This window comes from Pseudophryne corroboree, chromosome 8 (genome assembly GCF_028390025.1).
Source record: "Pseudophryne corroboree isolate aPseCor3 chromosome 8, aPseCor3.hap2, whole genome shotgun sequence".
In the NCBI taxonomy this organism is placed as follows: Eukaryota; Metazoa; Chordata; class Amphibia; order Anura; family Myobatrachidae; genus Pseudophryne; species Pseudophryne corroboree.
In genome coordinates, this window is record NC_086451.1 from 344,378,293 (window position 1) to 344,403,862 (window position 25,570).

Sequence of the window (25,570 nt, forward strand, 5' to 3'; positions counted from 1 at the left end):
AATAGCGCTACTCACCCATGCCGAAGCAACGGCAGGCCTGAGTAGCGAACCTGTAGTGACATAAATGGATTTTAGTGTATTTTCCTGCTTACGATTCGCAGGATCCTTTAAGGCTGCCGTGTCCGGAGACGGAAGCGCCACCGTCTTGGACAGACGCGATAGCGCTTTGTCCACCAAGGGGGTTGATTCCCACTTTTCCCTGTCCCCAGAGGGTAACGGATATGCCACTGGAATTCTTTTGGGAACCTGTACCTTCCTGTAAGGATTTTCCCAAGCCTGTTCAAAAAGAGCATTCAGTTCATGAGAGGGAGGAAACGTTACCTCAGGTTTCTTTCCTTTAAACATACAGACCCTAGTATCAGGAACAGTAGGGTCCTCCGTGATATGTAATACGTCTTTTACATATTCTTTTTTTCGCCACAATCATGTACTGAATACTCTTGGCCAGTTTAAGTTTTAATCTGGCATCACTATAGTCGACACTGGAAACAGAGTCCGTGTCGGTATCCGTCTCTGCTATCTGGGTAAATGCACGTTTCTGTGACCACGAAGGGGTCTGAGCTTGTGACAATGCATCTTCCATGGATTTCCTCCATGTCTGGTTCTTAGACTCTGATTTGTCTAATCTCTTAGTCAACCGAGCCACATTTGCATTCAAAACACTCAACATATTTACCCACTCAGCAGTCGGCGGTGCCGACACGGTCACTCCCACAGTCTTTTCTGTCCCCACTCCGGCCTCCTCCTAGGAAGAGCACTCAGCCTCAGACATGTCGACACACACGTACCGACACCTACAAGCACACTGGGCTATAGGGGACAGACCCACAGCAAAGCCTGTTAGAAAGACACAGAAGGAGTTTGCCAGCTCACAACCCAGTACTGAGACTTTACATACAATGCCTCAGACCTGGTAGCGCTTTTATAATAAAGAGAATAGCACCAAATCTACTGTGCCCCCCCCCCCCCCTTTTTGCACCATTACTTGTACAGCAGTGTGGAGGTCAGGGTCAGCGTCTTTGCAGCTTCTGTGGAAATGGCGCTGGTTAGAGCTGTGAGGGCTAAACCACGGCCCCTCACCGGCGCGCTTCAATCCCGCTCAAATCCATATATTTATACTGGCAGGGATCTATATTTAGTGCCTAGGCACTTTTAATATATGTATTTGCCAGTTTTAAGACTTCAGTATTCATGCTGCCCAGGGCGCCCCCCCCTGCGCCCTGCAAGTGCCGCTGTGTGTGTGTGTGTGGGAGCATGGCGGTACCTCAACAGTGAAGTCTTCGTTTCTTCTTTTACTTACCCGGCTTCTTTCTTCTGGCTCTGCAAGGGGGGTGACGGCGCGGCTCCGGGAACGAGCAGCTAGGCGGACCAAGTGATCGGAGCCTCTGGAGCTAATGGTGTCCAGTAGCCTAAGAAGCAGAGCCTTTGAACTCACAGAAGTAGGTCTGCTTCTTTCCCCTCAGTCCCACGATGCAGGGAACCTGTTGCCAGCAGTGCTCCCTGAACATATATAACCTAACAAAGTCTCTTTCAGAGAAACTCAGTAGAGCTCCCTTGTGTGTGACCTATTCTCCCTGGGCACAGAATTTAACTGGAGTCTGGAGGAGGGGCATAGCGGGAGGAGCCAGTTCACACCCCTTTTTAAAGTCTTAAAGTGCCCATGTCTCCTGCGGATCCCGTCTATACCCCATGGTTCTTGAAGCATCCCCAGCATCCTCTAGGACGTATGAGAAAATCATCTACAGATTTTTTAAGGGTCTGCCTTTCCTGTCTGGCTGAAGCCAACTCTGTATTTATATTAGTAATCATTCCTTTGAATGATTCTAACCACTCAGGTTCCTGAACACTACTACCTTGTGAGGGTAGCGAACACTGGGTATATAGGAGAGAGCCCCCCGGTGAAGGGGAAAACTTAGTGTTACATGAGGGGGACACAGCCTTTTCCCCCCATTCTGTTTTTTCAGATATACAGAGTTCAGTAAAATAACACAGTGCAATGACAAACACAGAAAGAGAAATAACACAATAACCACAGACAGCCTGCATGGAGTGGCACAGAGAGGATTGGGACCAGCACACAATAACTCAGGCAAAGCAGTGCTCTGCTGGGTATAATTCAGAGCCTTAGTAAAGCAGCTTGTGTTATAATAATCTATATCTTTCCCCCCATAAAGCCCCCTGGTACCAATATAATTGGTAATTCAGCTGGGTTTGTGGAGGAGCAGCACTTGCATGCAGCAGCAGAAAATGGCACCTTTCAGCCTCCGGTCACGCTCTCTGTGAAGCCCCGCCCCCTCAATGGTGCACGGTCCTTATTAGATTATACTGGCTATATAACAATGAATACAGTGTACTATGGAGTTTAATAACCCCATTTACCTCAGTGACAGTGTGGGCATCTGCAGCGGGCACCGTAGTCAGGTGAACGCCACGCCCTTATGCCACCATGTTCACCAGGGACCCACTAACCGGGACCCCATTGTTAGTAGTCACCGCACCGTGTCTTCGGCATCTGTTAAGGGTGGCAGCATGCTGACAGCATGTGCGCACACCCAGGGGGCATGTGAAACAGTGCCTCAGGAGCTTAATATCCTGTCAGCAGGGATACGAACCATTAACCCTACAGGAGGTTGGTTCGGTCCCCCCTAAGTCCCACGACGTAGGCAGACTTGTTGTCAACCAGTGCTGCCTGAAAATAATAAACTAAATAAAAGTTTTGACAAAAACTCTGCAGCTCCAGAGGAATGCACCCAGCTCTTTGGGCACATTTTTCGAACCTGAATCTGGTGGAAGGGATGAGCCAGTACACAATAATGATTTCTTAGAGTGCCAGGCTCCAATGGACCTATCTATACCCCATGGTACTGTCATCCCAGTATCCCCTAGGAATTTAGAGAAAACTGATTTTTTTCCTTTATAGAAATTTTCTACTCCATCTCCAATTCTGCAATCTCTACACTCATTTCCCAATTGTGTCCCCTCCTATTCCTTATGGATTGAAAATTCATGTGACCAGGACCCTCACAGTTTTGTCTTCTCTATATAATCACGGTAAAAGTCAAGTTCATATTAAAAAGATTAAAATCATCTAGTCTGTAGTTCTATTTATTGCCAATTTGTGTTATTATTTTATTAATAAGTTTCTTGTATAGCGCAGCAAATTCCGCTGCACTTTATCCCTTCATAAAACACATGCAGCAACTTACAAATAAAATACAATAATGTTACATTATATTTGATATGTTGACAAAGTAATCAAATCTTTCATAAACAGAGAGAAATTGAGTAGAACCTATGCTGGTTACACACTGGCCAGTATATCGACTGTTCAATTGAATGACCAATACATCATGGGCATATCTGCGGATGTGTACCAACAATATATTTGTGAACAAAGTCATTCAGGAATATCACATCCACCCTGCAGCACAGCTGACATATCTGCATATACAGTATATTGGCATATTGTGCAGTCATACTTGCTGTGGGGGCCGATGTCACAGCCAGGCAGACAAATTCAAGTGTCGTCCGGCTGCATGACAGGGACTGACATATCAAGCGACTGATCAGTAAGTGTGTGCACTTACCTTGCTCGGCCACACTGTTAATACGACAGTGGGTCCACCAACTTATCTGTCATGTGTGTACCTAGGCTTAAATTCATGGAGTAGCTATAGCTAGCCATTGACATATTTTAATTTATAAAGCACTGAAATTACACTGCACTGTACATGGAGGGGTTCTTAAGACAAAATTGTGTGACAATGAGGGAGCTTGATCCAAGCTTGGAGATAAAGGGTCTCATTTATCAATGAGTGATGACACTTGTTGTGAATGTTGCGTATTATAAGTGGTGCTCCAGCCAATCATCTTCCACCATGTGTTCAGCTCCTAAATGTCACGTGTTTTAAAAAGGACAGTTAGAAGCTGTTTGGCAGGAACACCATTCATCACTCAAGTTTTATCACTCTTCATTGTTATCACTTGTTGATCAATGGCCTTCAAAGTTCCAACCAATCAGCTACTAAGTTGTTAAAGGCCGTTTATGAATACACGACAGTTGGGAACTGATTGGTTGGGACTTGGCTGGAGCTGGGGAGGCATTAAACTAATTATATTTTCTTCCCAATAAAACACACAATTCAGGTTAAAGATGGTGTAACCATTTTAATAATAAAAACAAAATAAGAAAAACCTAAACCACCATATAGCAGGAATGTGTAAACCTATAACTAAACCTATAACATTGCACTGGGTAGCTGTGTACAACACCACATCAGGCATTCCTGGGTTCCCATCCCTGCTGCACGGCAGTTAGAGAGAAAAGAAAAAAAAAAAAAGAAGTGACAACGTAAAATCTGCCATGAATGAGAATGTCACCATTATATCTATATTTAGCCATAAAACAAGTCTGTTACAGTATCCCAACATTTCTGTATAACAGTAAATGTGCCAGAACAGAGTAATAAAGCTTACATACTTAGTTATGAAACGATGGCAGACTTGAAATAAAATGCATGTAAATGTTACATACCTACTATAAATAAGTTCTTCATGCCTAACTAGTAAAACTACACTTACGGACAGTTACAGCAAAATACAGCGGTACATATTACTAAACATTACCAGGTCACTATCCAGAAGATGCTCGTCAAGAATATACAAATACAATTATTTACATGGTAAGGCACTTTTCAAACATTACTGAACAAATAAAAGTGTACAATATATTATATTACAAGGTTGTCCAAATCATAATCCTTTCACAGTTTTAGGATGTCAGCAATGAAGATGCAATTAAATAGCTCCTAAAGATAATCACTATACAAACATGCATTTGTCCTGAAATCCTGATTCGTGGCTGGCTGCGAAGAAAATGACTGAAAAGACCATTACACAGTTAACGCTTATAACAAAAGCAATTATCGCCGTCAGTCATTATTAGTGGGAACATACTGTAAAAATAAAGTGAAGCTAACTGCCCGAGATCACCTGGAAGCTCTGTGTGGGCAGTCGTTACAGTGCAAGGCATCTGTGCCGTCTCAAAGCTCACTCGCTTGTATTACTACACCTAGGGGACCGTGTGCTTAGATGGTGCAATATCCAAGCCAAGACAGCAACTTATGGCTCCTTACTCTACAACAAGGCCGATTGTTTTCCAATCTGGTGGAAAGCATGTACATAGCTCAGCGGGGTATGTTTTTCCATTAGTTTAAAGAATGTTCATATATTAATTGCTAGACATTTTAACAATATATGTAGTGTTGCTAAGGGTTTGTGATATTTTTTTAGAAAGCAAGTGTGGGGGCTGAAATCTAATCAGCAGAAACCCACTGAAAAAATCCAGGAAGCAATTTATTATGTAATGGTAAACGGAAAAAAAGCTGAAGTCAGTGCAGCTAGGATGACCGTCATTATGTAATCTCTATGGTAAAACAAAATGTATATATTTTATAAGCTTCAATACTTACCATAAAAAGAAGGATGCACTGAAAACAATACATGCTGCATTTCTGGCACACGTTGCCCCTTACCGTTAATTTCCATTAGTACGGTACAGCTGGATTATTATTTTTCATTTTTTTAACCTAGTATATTGGTACCTACAGGACATTCAATATATGTAGGTATGGCATGAACAGAATCAGAGCTATGAAAAACACTCTACAGACACTTTCTAATAGCGGAAAGAACCATGGAGACCCCAAAAATAAATAAAATGTTTTGTTTTATTATATATATATATATATATATATATATATATATATATATTTATTTTTTATGTGTTTTAAACTTGAGTTTTGTATTTTGTTAACTGATAAAAGGTACAAATACAGACTTTACTTTTACCACCGTAAGGTTCTGATGTATATTAAAAACCAGCCTCTCTACAGTACCCAATTAAATATCAGACATTACATAGTACCCCTAGATATATTAAATAATTAAAGCGCTGGCTCACAGCAATAATTGTTAATTATGGAGCTTTGACTGTGTGTATTGAACAGTGTCTTGGCCAACACAGGTACTTTCTTTTATTTTTTAATGGGCAAAATGTACGGTTACCTTGGAGTCACAAGAGGTTGAGATTACTTTTTATAACATGTAAGAAGTACTGGCATGTTTCATAATCAAAGGTCATGCTGATAAATCCCCTTCTATATAGAAACAATTGAAGTGTCCAAGTAGTTTCTCCCTCAAAATGAATATTCACTAATTTTCTTACAGATTTTTCAAAATTAAAAACACATTATAGACTGCCATTGTGTTCTTAAGAAAAATACATTATATGGAACATAGGGAGCCAGTTATTTATAAAGTGTACCCATAACCTCCTTATAGTGGTGGCAGCAAACAATATTGGGTATATAACCCATTAATCCATACGAACCAGTCACTTATATCTAATGAATGGGCAAATTATGCTTCGGGATACTGTTTTAGACCATGAAATCGCTCCACAAGGTGGTGATCACCAGTAAAAAGATAGAGAAATAAATAGTGTGTGGAGGGGTGCCAAGAGGAACGCTGCAAAATATCCTACACATTCAGCATCCCCCCCCTCCCCCCCCCCAAAAAAAAAAAAAAACATTAAAAATAAAAAACAAATGCACTTACATTTATATTAACAAGACTAGTTTTTGTTTAGCAATAATAAACATTAATTAATAGAAAATGCATTAGGACACGTAAGCGCTTTGAAAACAATAACAGATTCCTCAGGTAATCCTTGGTGCTATAAGTAATAGACCCTATACTTCCCTATTGCATGTTCATATTTTTTTTTTTTTTAAATCCGTAATTTTATTTTTTGTTTTTTTATGTATACACATACGCACGCATGGTAAAATAGGGTATGCACAGATTTAAAAAAAAAAAAAACACAACGGGAGAGAAAAAAACCCTAAAACAATGAGGATGTACTAATTGGCCAATAGATCCAATGTTTCCCTTCAATAGGTTTAAAGACGTGAACTGAAATTGGAGATCTGATTAGTGCTAACTGGCCGGTCCGAGGACCATGCAGACATGTAGTTTACACTCCACATTCTCTCTGCCTAAACAATTAAATTCAGACAATGTACATATGTTATGTAGTATAGACAAGCACATCATTCCTTTATCAGATAATAAAATATTACCATGCTCAATGGCTGTGCCTCAGTGTAAGGTATACATTTCAGGTTGACATAATGGGAGACAGGAAAAAAGAATAGAAGAAGAAGAAGAAAAAAATAAAAATAAAGCCTGCCTGCTTATAAAATAAGCATAAACTTTCATTTATTCCATGGCCACAAAATGCCTTGCAGTGTTTTTGGACACTTTGGCAAGTTTACTACAACTTCTTTTCATTAATTCTTTCAAAAACGTATATTTTAAAAGAAACCATCAAAATGTTAAATATATATTTATATTTTATGAGGTGGATGTGAGGAAGGAAGTCAAGGGAGAGAGGGGGGGACCTAACATCCTTTTCACAAGTGTCAATAAAATGCAACTTGGAACTTGAAAAATGTCCAGCATTCCCCAACCGCAAACGGATGGTCTGTCCCTGGGTCCAGGCATCTCATGCTTATCAAGATGTTCGAGTCTCAGTTTCCATTGACCTGCTGTGGAGTGTTATTGTCAAGTCCACCTGTTGCGTTCCCTTTGCTCCTGCTCTCACGTTCTTCATCTTCTTCATCTCTTTCATCATTACCACTATGATTTTTACAATAGAGTCTGAGGAAAACACAGGATTATAGACACAGATTATAATCACAGATAGAGATTATAGATTTAAAAAGAAACTGATGGTAGAATGAATTGCTTTTGTATGGTTAAGGTTCTTGACAAGTGTCAGTCAGGGTGCTGGAATTATTTTTAAACCCTCCACAACAGAGGTTTTATCAGATCACTTTTGTGCTTCATAACCAGAAGAGGCCAGTAGTGAACACATTTAGAGAAGGTCTGTGACATGGAATACAGAGTCCCTGCTGTGTCTCACCGACCCCATTTCCCATGAATGTTATCATCAGGAACTCCTATCAGCACAGAGGAAGGGCATTCAGGAGATGTAATTCCCACCATTCAGGTGATGGGAGTGTGGCGACTACAAAAAGAAAACATTTTTGTTTTCAGAACTAAACTAAATTCAATAAACTGTAAAGAGATTCGTAAAACAGAAGGAAGAAATCCTCTTTTACATTTAGCTGTGCACAGTCATTTACAAAGGGCACATGGTGGACCATTCCAGTGACCACAGAAGCTACACATACTCTTCAGCAAACTTTAAGAGTGTCTAGATGTTTCTAGATAGAGAAGCATACAACCTGTCCACTGCACATGTCCAACCTCTCATCACCTTTCTCATTTTATAAAGCCTTTCAGAGTCTCTTAAAACACTGTGCTATTTAGCCTAATTTATTGCTTCCACTAATGAGGACAGTGAGCAGATGAGGCTTGGGCTTCACAATGTAACATGAAAGGCATAATGTATCCCATTAAAATTCTGGGAACATAAAAGGTGCAAAATTCTAGTCCATACGCACTGTAAAGACTCTTCCTTAACCATTTATCTCATTTCAGTAATCATCAGTGACCGCAAAAACGCGCTATGGCGCATATTTTACCCAGAAACGGCTGCCCGGGACTCACATTTAGAAGATGAGCGGGTCCCACAGGACGCACTCATCTGAATATGTGTTTGCATGAGAAAGCCAGTCAGCGGAACGCAGGTGGTGACTGGCTGTTTCCTCAGCCAATCACCTCCTGTAATCTCCCGCCAGTCCGCCGGCTTTGAATCCTGCTCCCCTCTGCCCGCTGACCTGGGCTCCACTGCCAGCATATGAATCTATGCTGCAGCACTGACAGACTGGCCCCGCTCCTCCAGCTCCACCTCCTCCCCGCTGCACGCTCCGCTGCCAGCCCAGCACCAAGAGACTGTCCACGCATACCAGGCACCGCACCCTCCACTGCGACTGAGTAACGCTCCGGATCTGCCCCTACTCCTACCCCCCCCCCCCCCCCCGGGACCCGTTCAACGCCCCACCAAGACCCAACATTCGCCGTCCAGTTCCCTGAGAGGGAGGTGTAAACAGGAGCCGCCCGGGCTGCGCAGTTCCCGCTGTAGGTGAGCAGTGAGCCGCGCTGTGGCGCCCCGCTTCACCCAGAGTAGCCGCTGCAGATGATGGATGTCGGGGGGCTGCAAGCTCCGCATCGTACTCTGTGTGTGCGCAATGTGAGGCCGCCCAGACTGTCAGTGTCAGGGTCTGACCTCGGGAGCCGGGCAAACAGGCAGATAGAATGATGACCGGTACGGCTCACGTTCGCTGGGCGCGTTTGTACGGAGGGCAGGGGGTGAGCTTATTCCTGGCTGTAGTGCACTAGTGCAGTCATGTTGCAGTAATTGCGCCCATACAGCGCCTGTGTAGCCGCAGGGAGATCCTGAGTACATGGGAGCAGGTGCGTGCTAGCAGATGGCGCACAAGCTGGTGTTTTTCCTGGGGAGCTTCCACATCCTGCAGCACTTACACTTGAGTGCCTGTATGTACTATGGGGGGGGGGGGGGCTACTGCGCGCAGTTGGGGTTGGAGCAGGACTGCCACAGTGTCTGGGAAATACATGTTCTACTGATGCCCTATTACTGGCAACCTCGGCCGGTTGCTTATGCAGGCTGCTCAGTACTGGCCTGTTGGCAGCCCAAGGAGGAAGGTAGCTGTAATAGATTTGATGCATCTGTATAGTAGTTGCCGTCAGATTTTCTTTTTTTACTTTGCTATGGTTTGTGTGTGCCCGGGCTGCAGTAGGCTGCGTGTGGTCGTTGGTGAATGGTCTTGTTGAAGGTGTCACGTGACACTGGGGGGGGGGGGGGGGGGGGGGGGGGGGGGGGACTGGAGGTCATAAGTGGTTGGTGCAATGTGCCTCAGTGCTCTACCTGGCGCATTGTGTATAACGTGCTCTACCTGGCGCATTGTGTATAATAGCGCGCTCTACCTGGCGCATTGTGTATAATAGCGCGCTCTACCTGGCGCATTGTGTATAATAGCGTGCTCTACCTGGCGCAATGTGTATAATAACGTGCTCTACCTGGCGCATTGTGTATAACGTGCTCTACCTGGCGCAAGGTGTATGATAATGTGCTCTACCTGGCGCAATGTGTATGATAACGTGCTCTACCTGGCGCAATGTGAATAACGTGCTCTACCTGGCGCAATGTGCATAGGAGGTTCTACCCGGTGCAATGTGTATAAGCGGCACTACTGTGTGGTGTAATGTGAATTGACACTATTATGTGGTCACGCCCCTTCCCTATGAAGCCATGGTCCTAAAATTTTGCGCACTACCTATGCTTTGCGATCTAGGAGGTGGAACACCAATTCACTTTCTGCCTAAGGGCACAAAAATGTCTAGTTACACCTCTGGTGCAGGGTGTCCTGCATGCTACACAGCCCAGCAGCATTGTCACCCCATCCCCCCACCTTGCAACACTTTTGTAGTGTCCAAACAAGATTAAGATTAATAAGAACCTTCATTCCGATGGGACCCAGAAAAAACTGGTGGGACCCCAATTTTTAAAAGTGAAGGGTTCCTGGGACCCACTTTTTTTGGCTCAGCGCGATCACTGAATCATGAACAACCAAGTTGAGTCTACCATACTCTACAAGGAACATTCAGACTACCTAAGTGCTCTTCTACCCCTCTGATCTTCAAAAAAACCCTACCATCTCGCAACTCAAGTACTTTGGATCAGGGTTGGGGTTTACTTCCGCATGATGGACTGCATAGATACACTTTTGGCAGCTGCAAGGAAGACACTTCCCTCCCCTTTACTCCCCTTCTTCATACACACACTGCTGCATTCTTATACTCTATTGGTCAAAGCCGTGCTGTAGGTCAGTATCAGTCCGCTGTCTCAACACCAGCGATGGAGGAGATTCTCCCTCCCTGTGGCGAGCAAAGTGAGCCACTGTGCCTGCAGCACGGCGAGCGTAGCAAGCCCACAAGGGGTCTTGATGCGTTCACCCTGCTACTGGCATGCCACTGTTAGTATAGTGACAGCCGGCATCCCATACACCAGAACACCATAATGATCCCGCAAGAAGAAGGAGTACGCGATGCAGCCAACGATAGGGCCGACGTGCTGGAACATGAAAAAGACAATTGTGCAGCACAGTCCTGCTGGTGGTTCTCCACCCAAAAGGCATATGCACTGTGCGCCAGGCACCGCCCGCACAGCCGTAGTTAAGGCAATGCAAAACAAGTTCCCTTGAGTAGATTTAACTTTAGGGAAAAGAAAGTCACACAGTGCTAGGTCTGGTGAGTATGGATGGTGTTCTAGCCCTGCAATCTGCTTCTCAGCCAAAAACAGCTTCACAGAGAGCTGTGTGGACTGGTGCATTGTCCTGATGGAGGATGAAACCAGTGTTCCACACCTCTGGCCTGTTTCTTAGGATTCTTTCCTGCAAACATTTTTGTAGTAATGTTGATTCACTGTTGCGCCTTCTGATACCCAGTCTGCCAAAATAACACCCTCAGAAAATGGCTCTGAATTTGGATTTGCTTTTACATGCTTTCTTCATTCTTGGTGATGGTGTTATCAGCGCATTGGACTCGCGTTTGTCTCAAGACTGTACTGAAAGATAAACATTTCTTTACAGATAATAAAACTAACAAAATTGAGAATCTGCTTCAATTTGTTCCAAAATGTCCGTACAAATTCACTTTTCTTTCTGCTCAACAGTGAGAAGCCTTGGAACCATCTTAGCACAAATCTTTGTTATGTTAAGATCTTCATGCAAAAATAAGAATTTACTCACCGGTAATTCGATTTCTCGTAGTCCGTAGTGGATGCTGGGTACTCCGTAAGGACCATGGGGAATAGACGGGCTCCGCAGGAGACTGGGCACTCTAAAAGAAAGATTAGGTACTATCTGGTGTGCACTGGCTCCTCCAGACCTCAGTTAGGGAAACTGTGCCCGGAAGAGCTGACACTACAAGGAAAGGATTTGGAATGCCGGGTAAGACTCATACCAGCCACACCAATCACACCGTACAACTTGTGATAACTATACCCAGTTAACAGTATGAACAACAAAGAGCCTCATTAACAGATGGCTCATAACAAAACCCTTTAGTTAAGCAATAACTATATACACGTATTGCAGAGAGTCCGCACTTGGGACGGGCTCCCAGCATCCACTACGGACTACGAGAAATAGAATTACCAGTGAGTAAATTCTTATTTTCTCTGACGTCCTAGTGGATGCTGGGTACTCCGTAAGGACCATGGTGATTATACCAAAGCTCCCAAACGGGCGGGAGAGTGCGGATGACTCTGCAGCACCACATGAGCAAACTCAAGGTCCTCCTCAGCCAGGGTATCAAACTTGTATAATTTTGCAAACGTGTTTGACCCCGACCAGGTAGCAGCTCGGCAAGGTTGTAATGCCGAGACCCCTTGGGCAGGCGCCCAAGAAGAGCCCCCTTCCTCGTGGAATGGGCTTTTACTGATTTAGGATGCGGTAGTCCAGCCGCAGAATGTGCAAGTTGAATCGCGCCACAGATCCAGCGAGCAATAGTCTGCTTAGAAGCAGGAGCAACCAGCTTGTTGGGTGCATGCAGGATAATAGCAAGTCAGCATTTTTGACTCTAGCCGTCCTGGAAACATAAATTTTCAGGGCCCGGAGTACATCCAGCAACTTGGAGGCCTCCAAGTCCGGAGTAGCCGCAGGCACCACAATAGGTTGGTTCAAATGAAACGCTGATACCACCTTAGGGAGAAATTGGGGACGAATCCTCAATTCTGCCCTGTCCCTATGGAAGATCAGATAAGGGCTTTCACATGACAAAGCCGCCAATTCGGACACACGCCTAGCCGAAGATTATATATATATATATATATATATATATTCCACGTGAGATACTTCACTCCACGTTCTGCAGTGGCTCAAAACAATGTGATTTTAGGAAAACCAACACTACGTTGAGATCCCAAGGTGCCACTGGAGGCACAAAAGGGGGCTGAATATGCAGCACTCCCTTAACAACGTCTGAACTTCAGGCAGCGTCTTTCCTAGCCTTTAACAGCGTAGGAATCACTTCATCTTGAACGCCCTTTTCCGTTAGGATCCGGCGTTCAACCGCCAAACCTTCAAACGCAGCCGCGGTAAGTCTTGGAACAGACAGGGCCCCTGCAGTAACAGGTCCGTCTGAGACACAGAGGCCATGGGTCCTCAGAGATCATTTCTTGTAGTTCTGGGTACCAAGTTCTTCTTGGCCCATCCGGAACTACGAGTATAGTTCTTACTCCTCTCTTACTTACTATCCTCAGTACCTTGGGTATGAGAGGAAGAGGAGGGAACACAAACCTACCGGTACACCCACGGTGTCACTTGTGCGTCCACAGCTATCGCCTGAGGGTCTCTTGACCTGGCGCAATACTTTTGTAGCTTTTTGTTGAGGCGGGACGCCATCATGTCCACCTGTGGCCGTTCCCAACGGTTCACAATCTGCGTGAAGACTTCTGGATGAAGTCCCCACTCTCCCGGGTGGAGGTCGTGCCTGCTGAGGAAGTCTGCTTCCTAGTTTTCCACACCCGGAATTAACACTGCTGACAGTGTTAGCACGTGATACTCCGCCCATCGGAGAATCCTTGTGGCTTCTGCCAACGCCATCCTGCTTCTTGTGCCGCCTTGTCGGTTTACATGGGCGACAGCCGTGGTGTTGTCTGACTGAATCAGCACCGGCTGGTTTTGAAGCAGCAGGGGTTCTGCTTGCCTTAGGGCATTGTAACTGGCCCTTAGGTCCAGAATATTTATGTGTAGGGAAGTCTCCTGACTCTACCATTGTCCTTGGAAATTTCTTCCCTGAGTGACTGCTCCCCAACCTCGGAGGCTTGCATCCGCGGTCACCAGGACCCAGTCCTAAATGCCGAATCTGCAGCCCTCGAGAAGATGAGCACTCTGCAAACACCACAGCAAAGACACCCTGACCCCGGGGACAAGGTGATCAGCTGATGCATCTGAAGATGCGATCCTCACTTGTCTAACAGGTCCCACTGAAAGTTCCTTGCCTGGAACCTGCCGAAGGGAATTGCTTCGTAAGAAGCTACCATCTTTCCCAGGACTCGCGTGCAATGATGCACCGACACCTGTTTTGGTTTTAGGAGGTCTGACCAGAGATGACAACTCCTTGGCCTTCTCCTCCGGGAGAAACACCTTCTTCTGTTCTGTGTCCAGAAACATGCCCAATATCAGCAGACGCGTCGTAGGAACCAGCTGCGACTTTGGGATATTCTGAATCCAGCCGTGCTGTTGTAGCACTTTCTGAGATAGTGTTACTCCGATCAACGACTGCTCCTTGGACCTCGCCTTTATAAGGAGATCGTCCAAGTACGGGATAATTATAACTCCCTTCTTTCGAAGGAGTATCATCATTTTGGCCATTACCTTGGAACACACCCTCGGTGCCGTGGACAGACCAAACGGCAACGTCTGGAATTGGTAATGGCAGTTCTGTACCACAACCTTGAGGTACTCCTGGTGAGGTGGGTAAATGGGGACATGTAGGTAAGCATCCATGATGTCCAGTGATACCATGTAATCCCCCTCTTCCAGGCTTGCAATAACCGCCCTGAGCGATTCCATTTTGAACTCGAACTTCCTTATATAAGTGTTCAAGGATTTCAAATTTAGAATGGGTCTCACCGAACCGTCTGGTTTCGGTACCATAAACATTGTGGAATAGTAACCCCGTCCCTGTTGAAGGAGGGGAACTTTTATCATCACCTGCTGGAGGTACAGCTTGTGAATTGCCGCCAGTACTACCTCCCTGTCCTGTGGAGTAGTTGGCAAGGCTGATTTGAGGTAACGGCGAGGAGGAGACGCCTCGAATTCCAGCTTGTATCCCTGCGATACCACTTGTAGAACCCAGAGATCCACCTGTGAGCGAACCCACTGGTCGCTGAAGTTCCGGAGACGCGCCCCCACCGCACCTGGCTCCGTCTGTGGAGCCCCAGCGTCATGCGGTGGACTCGGTAGAAGCAGGGGAGGATTTTTGTTCCTGGGAACTGGCCGTCTGATGCAGCTTTTTCCCTCTCCCCCTGCCTCTGGGCAGAAAGGAAGCACCTTTGATCCGCTTGCCTTTCTGAGGCCAAAAGGACTGTACCTGATAGTACGGTGCTTTCGTAGGTTGTGAGGGAGCCTGAGGTAAAAATGTCGATTTCCCAGCTGTTGCTGTGGATACGAGGTCCGAGAGACCATCCCCAAACAATTCCTCACCCTTATAAGGCAAAACCTCCATGTGCCTTTTAGAATCAGCATCACCTGTCCACTGCCGGGTCCATAATACCCTCCTGGCAGAAATGGACATTGCATTAATTCTAGATGCCAGCCGGCAAATATCCCTCTATGCATCCCTCATATATAAGACGTCTTTAATATGCTCTATGGTTAGCAAAATAGTATCCCTGTCGAGGGTATCAATATTATCTGACAGGGTATCAGACCACGCTGCAGCAGCACTACACATCCATGCTGAAGCAATTGCAGTTCTTAGTATAGTACCTGAGTGTGTATATACAGGCTTCAGGATAGCCTCCTGCTTTCTATCAGCAGGCTCCTTCAAGGCGGCCGTATCCTGAGACGGCAGTGCCACCTTTTTTGACAAGCGTGTGAGCGCCTTATCCACCCTAGGAGATATCTCCCAACGTGACCTATCCTCTGGCGGGAAAGGGTACGCCATCAGTAATTTTTTTAGAAATTACCAGTTTCTTATCGGGGGAACCCCACGCTTCTTCACACACTTCATTCAACTCATCTGATGGGGGAAAAAACACTGGCTGCTTTTTCTCCCCAAACATAATACCCTTTTTAGTGGTACCTGGGTTAATGTCAGAAATGTGTAACACATTTTTCATTGCCGTAATCATGCAACGGATGCCCCTTGTGGATTGTGTATATGTCTCATCCTCGTCGACACTGGAGTCAGACTCCGTGTCGACATCTGTATCTGCCATCTGAGGTAGCGGGCGTTTGTGAGCCCCTGATGGTCTTTGAGACGCCCTGGGCAGGCACGGGCTGAGAAGCCGGCTGTCCCACGGCTGTTACGTCATCCGGCCTTTTATGTAAGGAGTTGACACTGTCGGTTAATACCTTCCACATATCCATCCACTCTGGTGTCGACCCCGCAGGGGGTGACATCACATTTATCGGCACCTGCTCCGCCTCCACATAAGCCTCCTCATCAAACATGTCGACACAGCCGTACCGACACACCACACACACAGGGAATGCTCTGACTGAGGACAGGACCCCATAAAGTCCTTTGGGGAGACAGAGAGAGTATGCCAGCACACACCACAGCGCTATATAATTAGGGATTTACACTATTACAGAAAGTGATTTTTCCCTATAGCTGCTTTACATGTATAATTTGCGCCTAAATTTAGTGCCCCCCCTCTCTTTTTAACCCTTTGAGCCTGGAAACTGCAGGGGAGAGCCTGGGGAGCCGTCTTCCAGCGGAACTGTGAAGAGAAAATGGCGCCAGTGTGCTGAGGGAGATAGCCCCGCCCCCTTCACGGCGGACTTCTCCCGCTCTTATATTAATATTATGGCAGGGGATTTTTACACATATATAGTTTATTAGACTATATTAATGTGTTTTTTGCCATTTTTAAGGTAATCTAATTGCAGCCCAGGGCGCCCCCCCCCCCAGCGCCCTGCACCCATCAGTGACCGGAGTATGTGGTGTGCATGGGGAGCAATGGCGCACAGCTGCAGTGCTGTGCGCTACCTTAATGAAGACCGGAGTCTTCAGCCGCCGATTTTCTCCTCGGAATCTTACGTCTTCTGGCTCTGCAAGGGGGACGGCGGCGCGGCTCCGGGACCGGACGACCGAGGCTGGGCCTGTGTTCGATCCCTCTGGAGCTAATGGTGTCCAGTAGCCTAGAAGCCCAAGCTAGCTGCAAGCAGGTAGGTTTGCTTCTCTCCCCTAAGTCCCTCGTAGCAGTGAGTCTGTTGCCAGCAGATCTCACTGAAAATAAAAAACCTAATAAATACTTTCTTTACTAGGAGCTCAGGAGAGCCCCTAGTGTGCAACCAGCTCGAGCCGGGCACAGATTCTAACTGAGGTCTGGAGGAGGGGCATAGAGGGAGGAGCCAGTGCACACCAGATAGTACCTAATCTTTCTTTTAGAGTGCCCAGTCTCCTGCGGAGCCCATCTATTCCCCTGCGGAGCCCATCTATTCCCCATGGTCCTTACGGAGTACCCAGCATCCACTAGGACGTCAGAGAAACTTGTCTAACAGTTTCTTTATCATATCTGCTATCATTCAGTCGATGATAAATTCAAACAAGGTTCACAATTTTCCCCCCCATTTTCATTTGCAAAGGCCTTCGAAGACATTCATTATCTTCAACATCCTCACGACCTTCACCAAGTCTTTTGAGCCACTCAAACCCAAATGCACATGACAAACATTATGCATCATAAGCCTCAGTTAACATACAGAAAGATTCAGTGGGTATTTTGCTCAATTTAACTAAGGATTTTAAGTGAACACATTGCTCTACTTTTGAACTAAGCATTTTTATGACACACAAGGTAATAACTTCTTCAAACGAAGTGTGACAGCAAGCTGTGCGGGAAAGGGGAAACTGGTCATACCATTTTGGGATAGTCCAAGGTCAGTGTTTGCAAATACGCGCTATAGCACGTATTTTACCCGGATCTGAGGGCGGGGACTCACTTAAAAAAAAATGTGAGGGTCCCCAGGGGACGCGCTCCGCTGCAGCCAACTCCTTGTAAACAGACGGCGCTTCCTGCCTGTACAGAGCGGAGGTGGAGCCTTACCACTGGCAGTCTGGCGGTGCCCCCTCCGCCTCCTGGTCACGTGCAGCGGCTTCACACGGGGGCCAGGCAGAGAGAGAAGACGGCTCTGCGGCTGCAGTACACTGCTGCGGGCGGGAGATGACTCGCCAAGACCGTGAACTGCAGCTCCCTCCCAACCAGATATCTGCCTCCCTCTCGGCTGCCTCCAGTGTACTCTCCCGCGATCTGTGTGAAGGAGAGCAGCAGTGACCGGCCAGGAACTTCACCTCCAGCCTCTGCCGTGCTCTGCCGCCATACTGGTGCCGTGGAGAAAAGCGGGCTGCACCATTGCCATCAGGTGCCCCGGCTGCTAGGGGCGCCCAGTTAGCGGGCCTGTGACAGGGGAGCCAGTTCCCGAGGTGGCCGCCTTGGGTACACCCCTCCCTCAAACTTCTTCTCACTTCTTTTACCTGACTGAAGCAGCGGTGACAGCACAGGGCCTGGTGCGGAAGGTACGTTCCCATATAGCAGGCAGCAGAGGGGGAGTGAGGTGCATGCATGATGGCTGCACGGAGTCCTATCTTTCATGTCCATGGGTATGTAACCGAGTTGATCACCTGGAGTAATCTGTGCTCTCTACAGTAGCTTTGTAGTACGTGTGCCCCATGTACAGATGCTTTAGTATATATAGCATTAAGGTATATGGTCTTCTTTACTGTGCTGCGACATACTCTACCTGGCGCAATGCGTATAACGCCGTGCTCTACCTGGCGCAATGCGTATAACGCCATGCTCTACCTGGCGCAATGCGTATAACGCCGTGCTCTACCTGGCGCAGTGTGTATAGGAGGTTCTACCTAGTGCAATGTGTATAAGCAGCACTACAGTGTGGTGTAATGTGAATTGGCACTATTATGTGGCCACGCCCCTTCCCCATGAAGCCATGCCCCTAAATTTTTGCGGTGCGCCCAGTCTGTAGTTTCGAATCTGGAAGGTGGAGGTCCAATTCACTTTCTGCCAAAGGGCACCAAAATATCTAGTTACAGCTCTGGGTCAGAGTGTCCTGCATGCTACACAACCCAGCAGCACTGTCACCCCATACCCCCACCTTGCAACACTTTTGTAGTGTCCAAATAAGATTAATATTAATAAAACCTTAATTCCGATGGGACCCAGAAAAGGACCAGTAAGACCCCAATTTTCAGAAGTGAGGGGTCCCTGGGACCCACTTTTTTTGGGGCTCAGCATGATCAGCAAGGTCAATGTTCCCCCACTCCCTTTTAGCACATGCAGGATGTTTTTTTTTTTTTTGTTTTTTTTTTAACAAGTACAGTCTCGCACATTGATGCCATACGCTTACATTTTTGGAAACTATATTAAATGATTTCTTGTAAAATCTGTACACAATTTACTTTGAAATTAAATATTCGGCTCTTACTTGTAAATCCCCCGTGACATATTCTCAATATATTTAGCTTTGTCCTCTACGCCACAGTGATAATGATATGTTTTCACACAGGCCTTAATTTCACATCCGATTGTTGCACCAAGTAGACCACATAACGTACACTTCTGCAGAGAAAAGATATCACCAGTCATCAGTTTTCACACAACATTATTAACAAGTATATGATTTCATCCAGTCACACAGCTACATCCGTTTGGAGAGCAGTCACACATTACAGAGAAAACAAATGCTAAATTTTACAGAAAATGTGTAAGGGGGGGTAGAATCATTTCCGGGAGTTAAGAAGGTGATTCGGCAAAATAGCGTGCATAAAGGGATGTGTTTTTCTTCATTACAGTTATTGCAGAAGTAGTAGCTGTGGACAGATCACTCCTACTGCGCTATACTTATTTGGGAAACAACCACTGCTGCCTGCTCCTCATAAGGATCCCCTCCCCCAAATACAATGGGCAAACTTACAATATATAGGAATCTTGGCACAGACTGAAAAAGAAAGTCTGCATGCCAACCGGCAGACTGGTAAATGTTCGGGATCCCGACGTCGGCATAGTGACCGCATTCCATTTTATTAACATATACTAAAACATCCTACAGAGGGCTCTGCCAAAGTGAAAACGCACCAGATGCAGGCGTTACAAGAGGAACTATCAGTATTCTATGCTGGCTGGTATTTGGGAATTCCTAGAGTCCCAAGCACCATCCATTTCCCCATTAATAGGGACGCATAGACACAATTGTTAGGGCCAGACCAGTGTTTGCCGAGAACAGATGCCGGGGCTCGGTGGCGAAACCCCACTCTATGGGAATAGTCCCTGCTAGCCGACATGCCGACTCTCGGGAATCTCAGTGGGCAGGGTGAAGGGAAGAAGGAAGGGGGAGGGTGTTGTGACCACCAGGCTCCTGACCGCCGGTCACATAACTACATCCCGAAAGGTGAGAAGTGGGTTTTAAATGGGTTAATTAAGTTTGCAACAGAAAGCCTGTTGACAAATATACCTATGTAACATGTATTATAAGAACTGTAATGGATCACATTGGAAAGGTTGGAATCAAAATGGAGTTATTCTGTTTTTAACAAAAAGGGTGCATGGTGCATACTGGTGACAAATCTGTTTGGTATTATATTGATTACAATAGTATCAAGTTAATATAGAGCTGGTTACATAAGAAATCCACATGTCCTGCACCTTCTGCATTATGTAGTAAGAAAGACTGAAGCAAAGGTCACCCATCAACAATTATTAGCGGACAGAAGTCACAAGAAGATAGACCTGGTATAGTATTTATGTATCAGCCATCTCCTAATTCCTAGTGCTTGGTTTACACTGCCACTTAAAGCAGATATCCCAAAGGGTTCCGGTATGAAAGATAGTGTCTAGTTAGACAGTCAATAGATAGACACCATATGTTAGACAGACATTAGGTCGACAGGGTCAAAAGGTCGACACCATGTTTTTTGTTTTTTTCATTTTTGTGGTTTGTGTGTGGATAGTTTTGTCATCTGGAACCCCCAATTGTAGAAAGACAAACCCTCGCGGGTCTAACCAACTCTAAGCCGACATGGATAGAGAAAGTATGAAATGGTCCAAAAACATGTTACATTTAAAAAAAAAAAAAGATTTTAAACCTACCAGTAAATCTTTTTCTCGTAGTCCGTAGAGGATGCTGGGGACTCCGTAAGGACCATGGGGATAGACGGGCTCCGCAGGAGACATGGGCACTTTAAGAAAGACTTTGGATCTGGGTGTGCACTGGCTCCTCCCTCTATGCCCCTCCTCCAGACCTCAGTTAGAGAAACTGTGCCCAGAGGAGACGGACAGTACGAGGAAAGGATTTTAGTTAATCTAAGGGCAAGATTCATACCAGCCACACCAATCACACCGTATAACCTGTGATATACAATCTAGTTAACAGTATGAACAACAATATATCATCCATCGGTCCATAACCGACGAAACTATAAACATAACCCTTATGAAAGCAATAACTATATACACCATCCTCTACGGACTACGAGAAAAAGATTTACCGGTAGGTTTAAAATCTTATTTTCTCTAACGTCCTAGAGGATGCTGGGACTCCGTAAGGACCATGGGGATTATACCAAAGCTCCCAAACGGGCGGGAGAGTGCGGATGACTCTGCAGCACCGATTGAGCAAACAGGAGGTCCTCCTCAGCCAAGGTATCAAACTTATAGAACTTTGCAAAGGTGTTTGACCCCGACCAAGTAGCTGCTCGGCACAGCTGTACTGCCAAGAACCCCTCGGGCAGCCGCCCAAGACGAGCCCACCTTCCTAGTGGAATGGGCCTTAACCGATTTTGGTAACGGCAATCCTGCCGTAGAATGCGCCTGCTGAATCGTGTTACAGATCCAGCGAGCAATAGTCTGCTTTGTTGGCTGCATATAGGACAAACAGTGCTTCTGTTTTTCTGATCCTAGCCGTTCTGGCCACGAAAATCTTCAAAGCCCTGACCACATCAAGGGACTCGGAATCCTCCAAGTCCCATGTAGCCACAGGCACGACAATAGGTTGGTTCATATGAAAGGATGAGACCACCTTAGGTAGGAATTGAGGACGGGTCCACAATTCCGCTCTATCCATATGGAAAACCAGATAGGGGCTTTTATGTGATAAAGCCGCCAATTCCGAAACTCGCCTAGCCGAAGCCAAGGCTAAACAACATGACCACCTTCCAAGTGAGATATTTCAACTCCACTGTTTGAAGTGGTTCAAACCAATGTGACTTAAGAAAACTTAACACCACGTTAAGGTCCCAAGGCGCCACCGGAGGCACAAAAGGAGGCTGAATATGCAGTACTCCCTTCACAAAAGTCTGTACTTCAGGCAGAGGCGCCAATTCCTTTTGAAAGAAAATGGATAAGGCCGAAAACTGAACTTTAATGGAGCCTAACTTTAGGCCCAAATTCACTCCAGTCTGTAGGAAGTGAAGAAAACGGCCTAGATGGAATTCTTCCGTAGGAGCATTCCTGGCCTCGCACCAAGAAACATATTTTCACCATATCCGGTGATAATGTTTAGATGTCACGCCCTTCCTAGCCTGTATTAGTGTAGGAATGACCTCATCCGGAATACCTTTTTCCGCTAGGATCCTGCGTTCAACCACCATGCCGTCAAACGCAGCCACGGTAAGTCTTGGAACAGACAGGGACCCTGTTGCAACAGGTCCTGTCTTAGAGGAAGAGGCCACGGATCTTCTGTGAGCATTTCCTGCAGATCCGGATACCAGGTCCTTCGTGGCCAATCCGGAACAATGAGTATTGTTCTCACTCCTTTTTTTCTTATTATTCTCAACACCTTGGGTATGAGAGGAAGAGGAGGAAATGCATAGACCGACTGGAACACCCACGGTGTCACTAGGGCGTCCACAGCTACCGCCTGAGGATCTCTTGACCTGGCGCAATACCTTTGTAGCTTTTTGTTGAGACGGGACGCCATCATGTCTATTTGGGGCAATCCCCACCGACTTGCAATCAGTGCGAAGACTTCCTGATGAAGTCCCCACTCTCCTGGATGCAGGTCGTGTCGGCGGAGGAAGTCTGCTTCCCAGTTGTCCACTCCCGGAATGAACACTGCTGATAGTGCACTTACATGATTCTCCGCCCAGCGAAGAATTCTGGTGGCTTCCGCCATCGCCACTCTGCTCCTTGTGCCGCCTTGGCGGTTTACATGAGCTACTGCGGTGACGTTGTCCGACTAAATCAGCACCGGTCGGTCGCGAAGTAAGGTCGCCGGTTGACGTAGGGCGTTGAATATGGCCCTCAGTTCCAGGATGTTGATGTGAAGACAAGTCTCTTGACTTAACCAAAGTCCTTGGAAATTTCTTCCTTGTGTGACTGCTCCCCAACCGCGGAGGCTCGCGTCCGTGGTCACCAGGATCCAATCCTGAATGCCGAACCTGCGGCCCTCTAGAAGGCGAGCACTCTGCATCCACCACAGGAGAGAAACCCTGGCCCTGGGGGACAGGGTGATCCACTGATGCATGTGCAGATGTGACCCGGACCATTTGTCCAATAGGTCCCACTGGAAAGTCCTTGCATGGAACCTGCCGAAGGGGATGGCTTTGTATGTCGCCACCATTTTTCCCAGGACTTGAGTGCAATGATGCACTGACACTTGTTTCGGCTTCAACAGGTTCTTGACTACAGTCATGAGTTCCTGCGCTTTTTCTTCCGGAAGAAAAACCCCTTTTCTGGTCTGTGTCCAGAATCATGCACAAGAAGGACAAGCGAGTCGTAGGATCCAGCTGCGACTTTGGAATATTGAGAATCCAGCCGTGTCGCTGTAATACCTTCAGTGAAAGGGATACACTGTTCAGCAACTTCTCCCGTGATCTCGCTTTTATGAGGAGGAGATCGTCCAAGTACGTGATAATTGTGACACCCTGCTTTCGCAGGAGCACCATCATTTCCGCCATTACCTTGGTGAAAATCCTCGGGGCCGTGGAAAGCCCAAATGGCAACGTCTGAAATTGGTAATGACAATCCTGTATCGCAAATCTCAGGTACGCCTGATGAGGAGGATATATGGGAACATACAGGTATGCATCCTTTATGTCCAGCGATACCATAAAATCCCCCCCCCCTTCCAGGCTGGCGATGACCGCTCTGAGCGATTCCATCTTGAACTTGAACCGTTTTAAGTAAAGGTTCAGGGATTTTAAATTCAAAATGGGTCTGACCGAACAGTCCGGTTTCGGGACCACAAACAGGGTTGAGTAGTACCCCTTCCCTCTCTGAAGCAGGGGAACCTCGGCCACCACTTGTTGAAGACACAATTTTTGAATCGCCTGTAACACTATCTCCCTTTTCAGTGGAGAAGTTGGCAGCGCCAATTTGAAAAACCAGCGAGGAGGCACCTCTTCGAATTCCAGCCTGTATCCCTGGGAAACAATTTCCATTGCCCAGGGATCCACCTGTGATTGAACCCAGATGTGGCTGAAAAGTCGAAGACGTGCCCCCACTGGAGCGGACCCCCAGCGTCATGCGGTGGATTTTGCAGAGGCCGGGGAGGACTTCTGTTCCTGGGAACTAGCTGTGTTGTGCAGCTTTTTTCCTCTGCCCTTACCCCTGGCAAGAAAGGACGATCCGCGTACTCTTTTGCTTTTATTTGAACGAAAGGACTGCATTTGATAATGAGGCGCTTTCTTAGATTGTGAGGGAACATAAAGGCAAAAAATTCGATTTACCTGCCGTAGCTGTGGAGACGAGGTCCGAGAGGCCCTCTCCAAGCAATTCCTCACCCTTGTACGGCAAAAACTCCATATGCCTCTGAGTCGGCATCCCCCGTCCACTGTCGGGGTCCATAAGACTCGCCTAGCAGAAATGGACATAGCGTTTATTCTGGAACCCAGTAAACTAATGTCTCTTTGAGCATCCCTCATATATAAGACAGCATCTTCTATATGCCCTAGGGTCATTAAAATGGTATACTTATCAAGGGTCTCAATATCCGCTGATAAAGAATCTGTCCATGCTTCTACAGCACTACAAACCCAGGCCGACGCAATTGCCGGCCTGAGCAACGTACCAGAATGAGTGTAAATGGACTTCAAGGTAACCTCCTGCTTGCGGTCAGCAGGATCCTTGAGGGTAGCCGTATCTTGGGACGGGAGCGCTATCTTTTTTGATTAGCGTGTCAAAGCTTTGTCTACCCTAGGGGAGGATTCCCACCGTATTCTGTCCTGTGACGGGAAAGGATACACTGTTAGAATCCTTTTAGGAATCTGCAGTTTTTTGTCTGAAGTTTCCCACGCTTTTTTGCATAATTCGTTCAGCTCATGTGAGGGAAAGGCGACCTCAGGTTTCTTTCCCTTATACATGTGTACCCTCGTGTCAGGGACAGGGGGTTCCTCAGTAATATGCAAAACATCTTTAATTGCGATAATCATATATCAAATACATTTAGCCACCCTTGGCTGCAATTTTGCATCATCGTAGTCGACACTGGAGTCTGAATCCGTGTCGGTATCTGTGTCAACTTATTTGGGATAGTGGGCACTTCTGAGACCCCGAAAGTCCCGGCGACATAGGGACAGACATGGGTTGACTCCCTGACTGTACCCTAGCTTCAGCTTTGTCTAATCTTGTGTGCAATAAATTAACATTAGCACTTAAAACATTCCACATATCCATCCAGTCAGGTGTCGGCGCTGCTGACGGAGACTTAATATTCATACACTCCCCCTCCTCCTTAGGTGAGCCTTCAACCTCAGACATGTCGACACACGCGTACCGACACACCACACACAGGGAAGCTTTTTTCTGAAGACAGGTTCCCCACCAGGCCCT

The 25,570-nt window shown here is 46.5% G+C and overlaps 1 protein-coding gene across 2 annotated transcripts in view; it reads right to left on the reverse strand.

Moving 5' to 3' along the window:
• Positions 1-4,140: 4,140 nt before the first annotated feature.
• PHF6 (PHD finger protein 6) overlaps positions 4,141-25,570 on the reverse strand; it is a 99,175-nt gene continuing 77,745 nt past the window's right edge. For both annotated transcript variants that reach the window (XM_063937472.1, XM_063937473.1), the window contains exons 9-10: positions 19,230-19,363; positions 4,141-7,722 (exon numbers count right to left, since the gene is read on the reverse strand). In XM_063937472.1, coding sequence (XP_063793542.1) covers positions 7,593-7,722; positions 19,230-19,363 — 264 coding nt within the window. In that variant the 3' untranslated portion in view covers positions 4,141-7,592. The remainder of the gene's footprint in view (positions 7,723-19,229; positions 19,364-25,570) is intronic.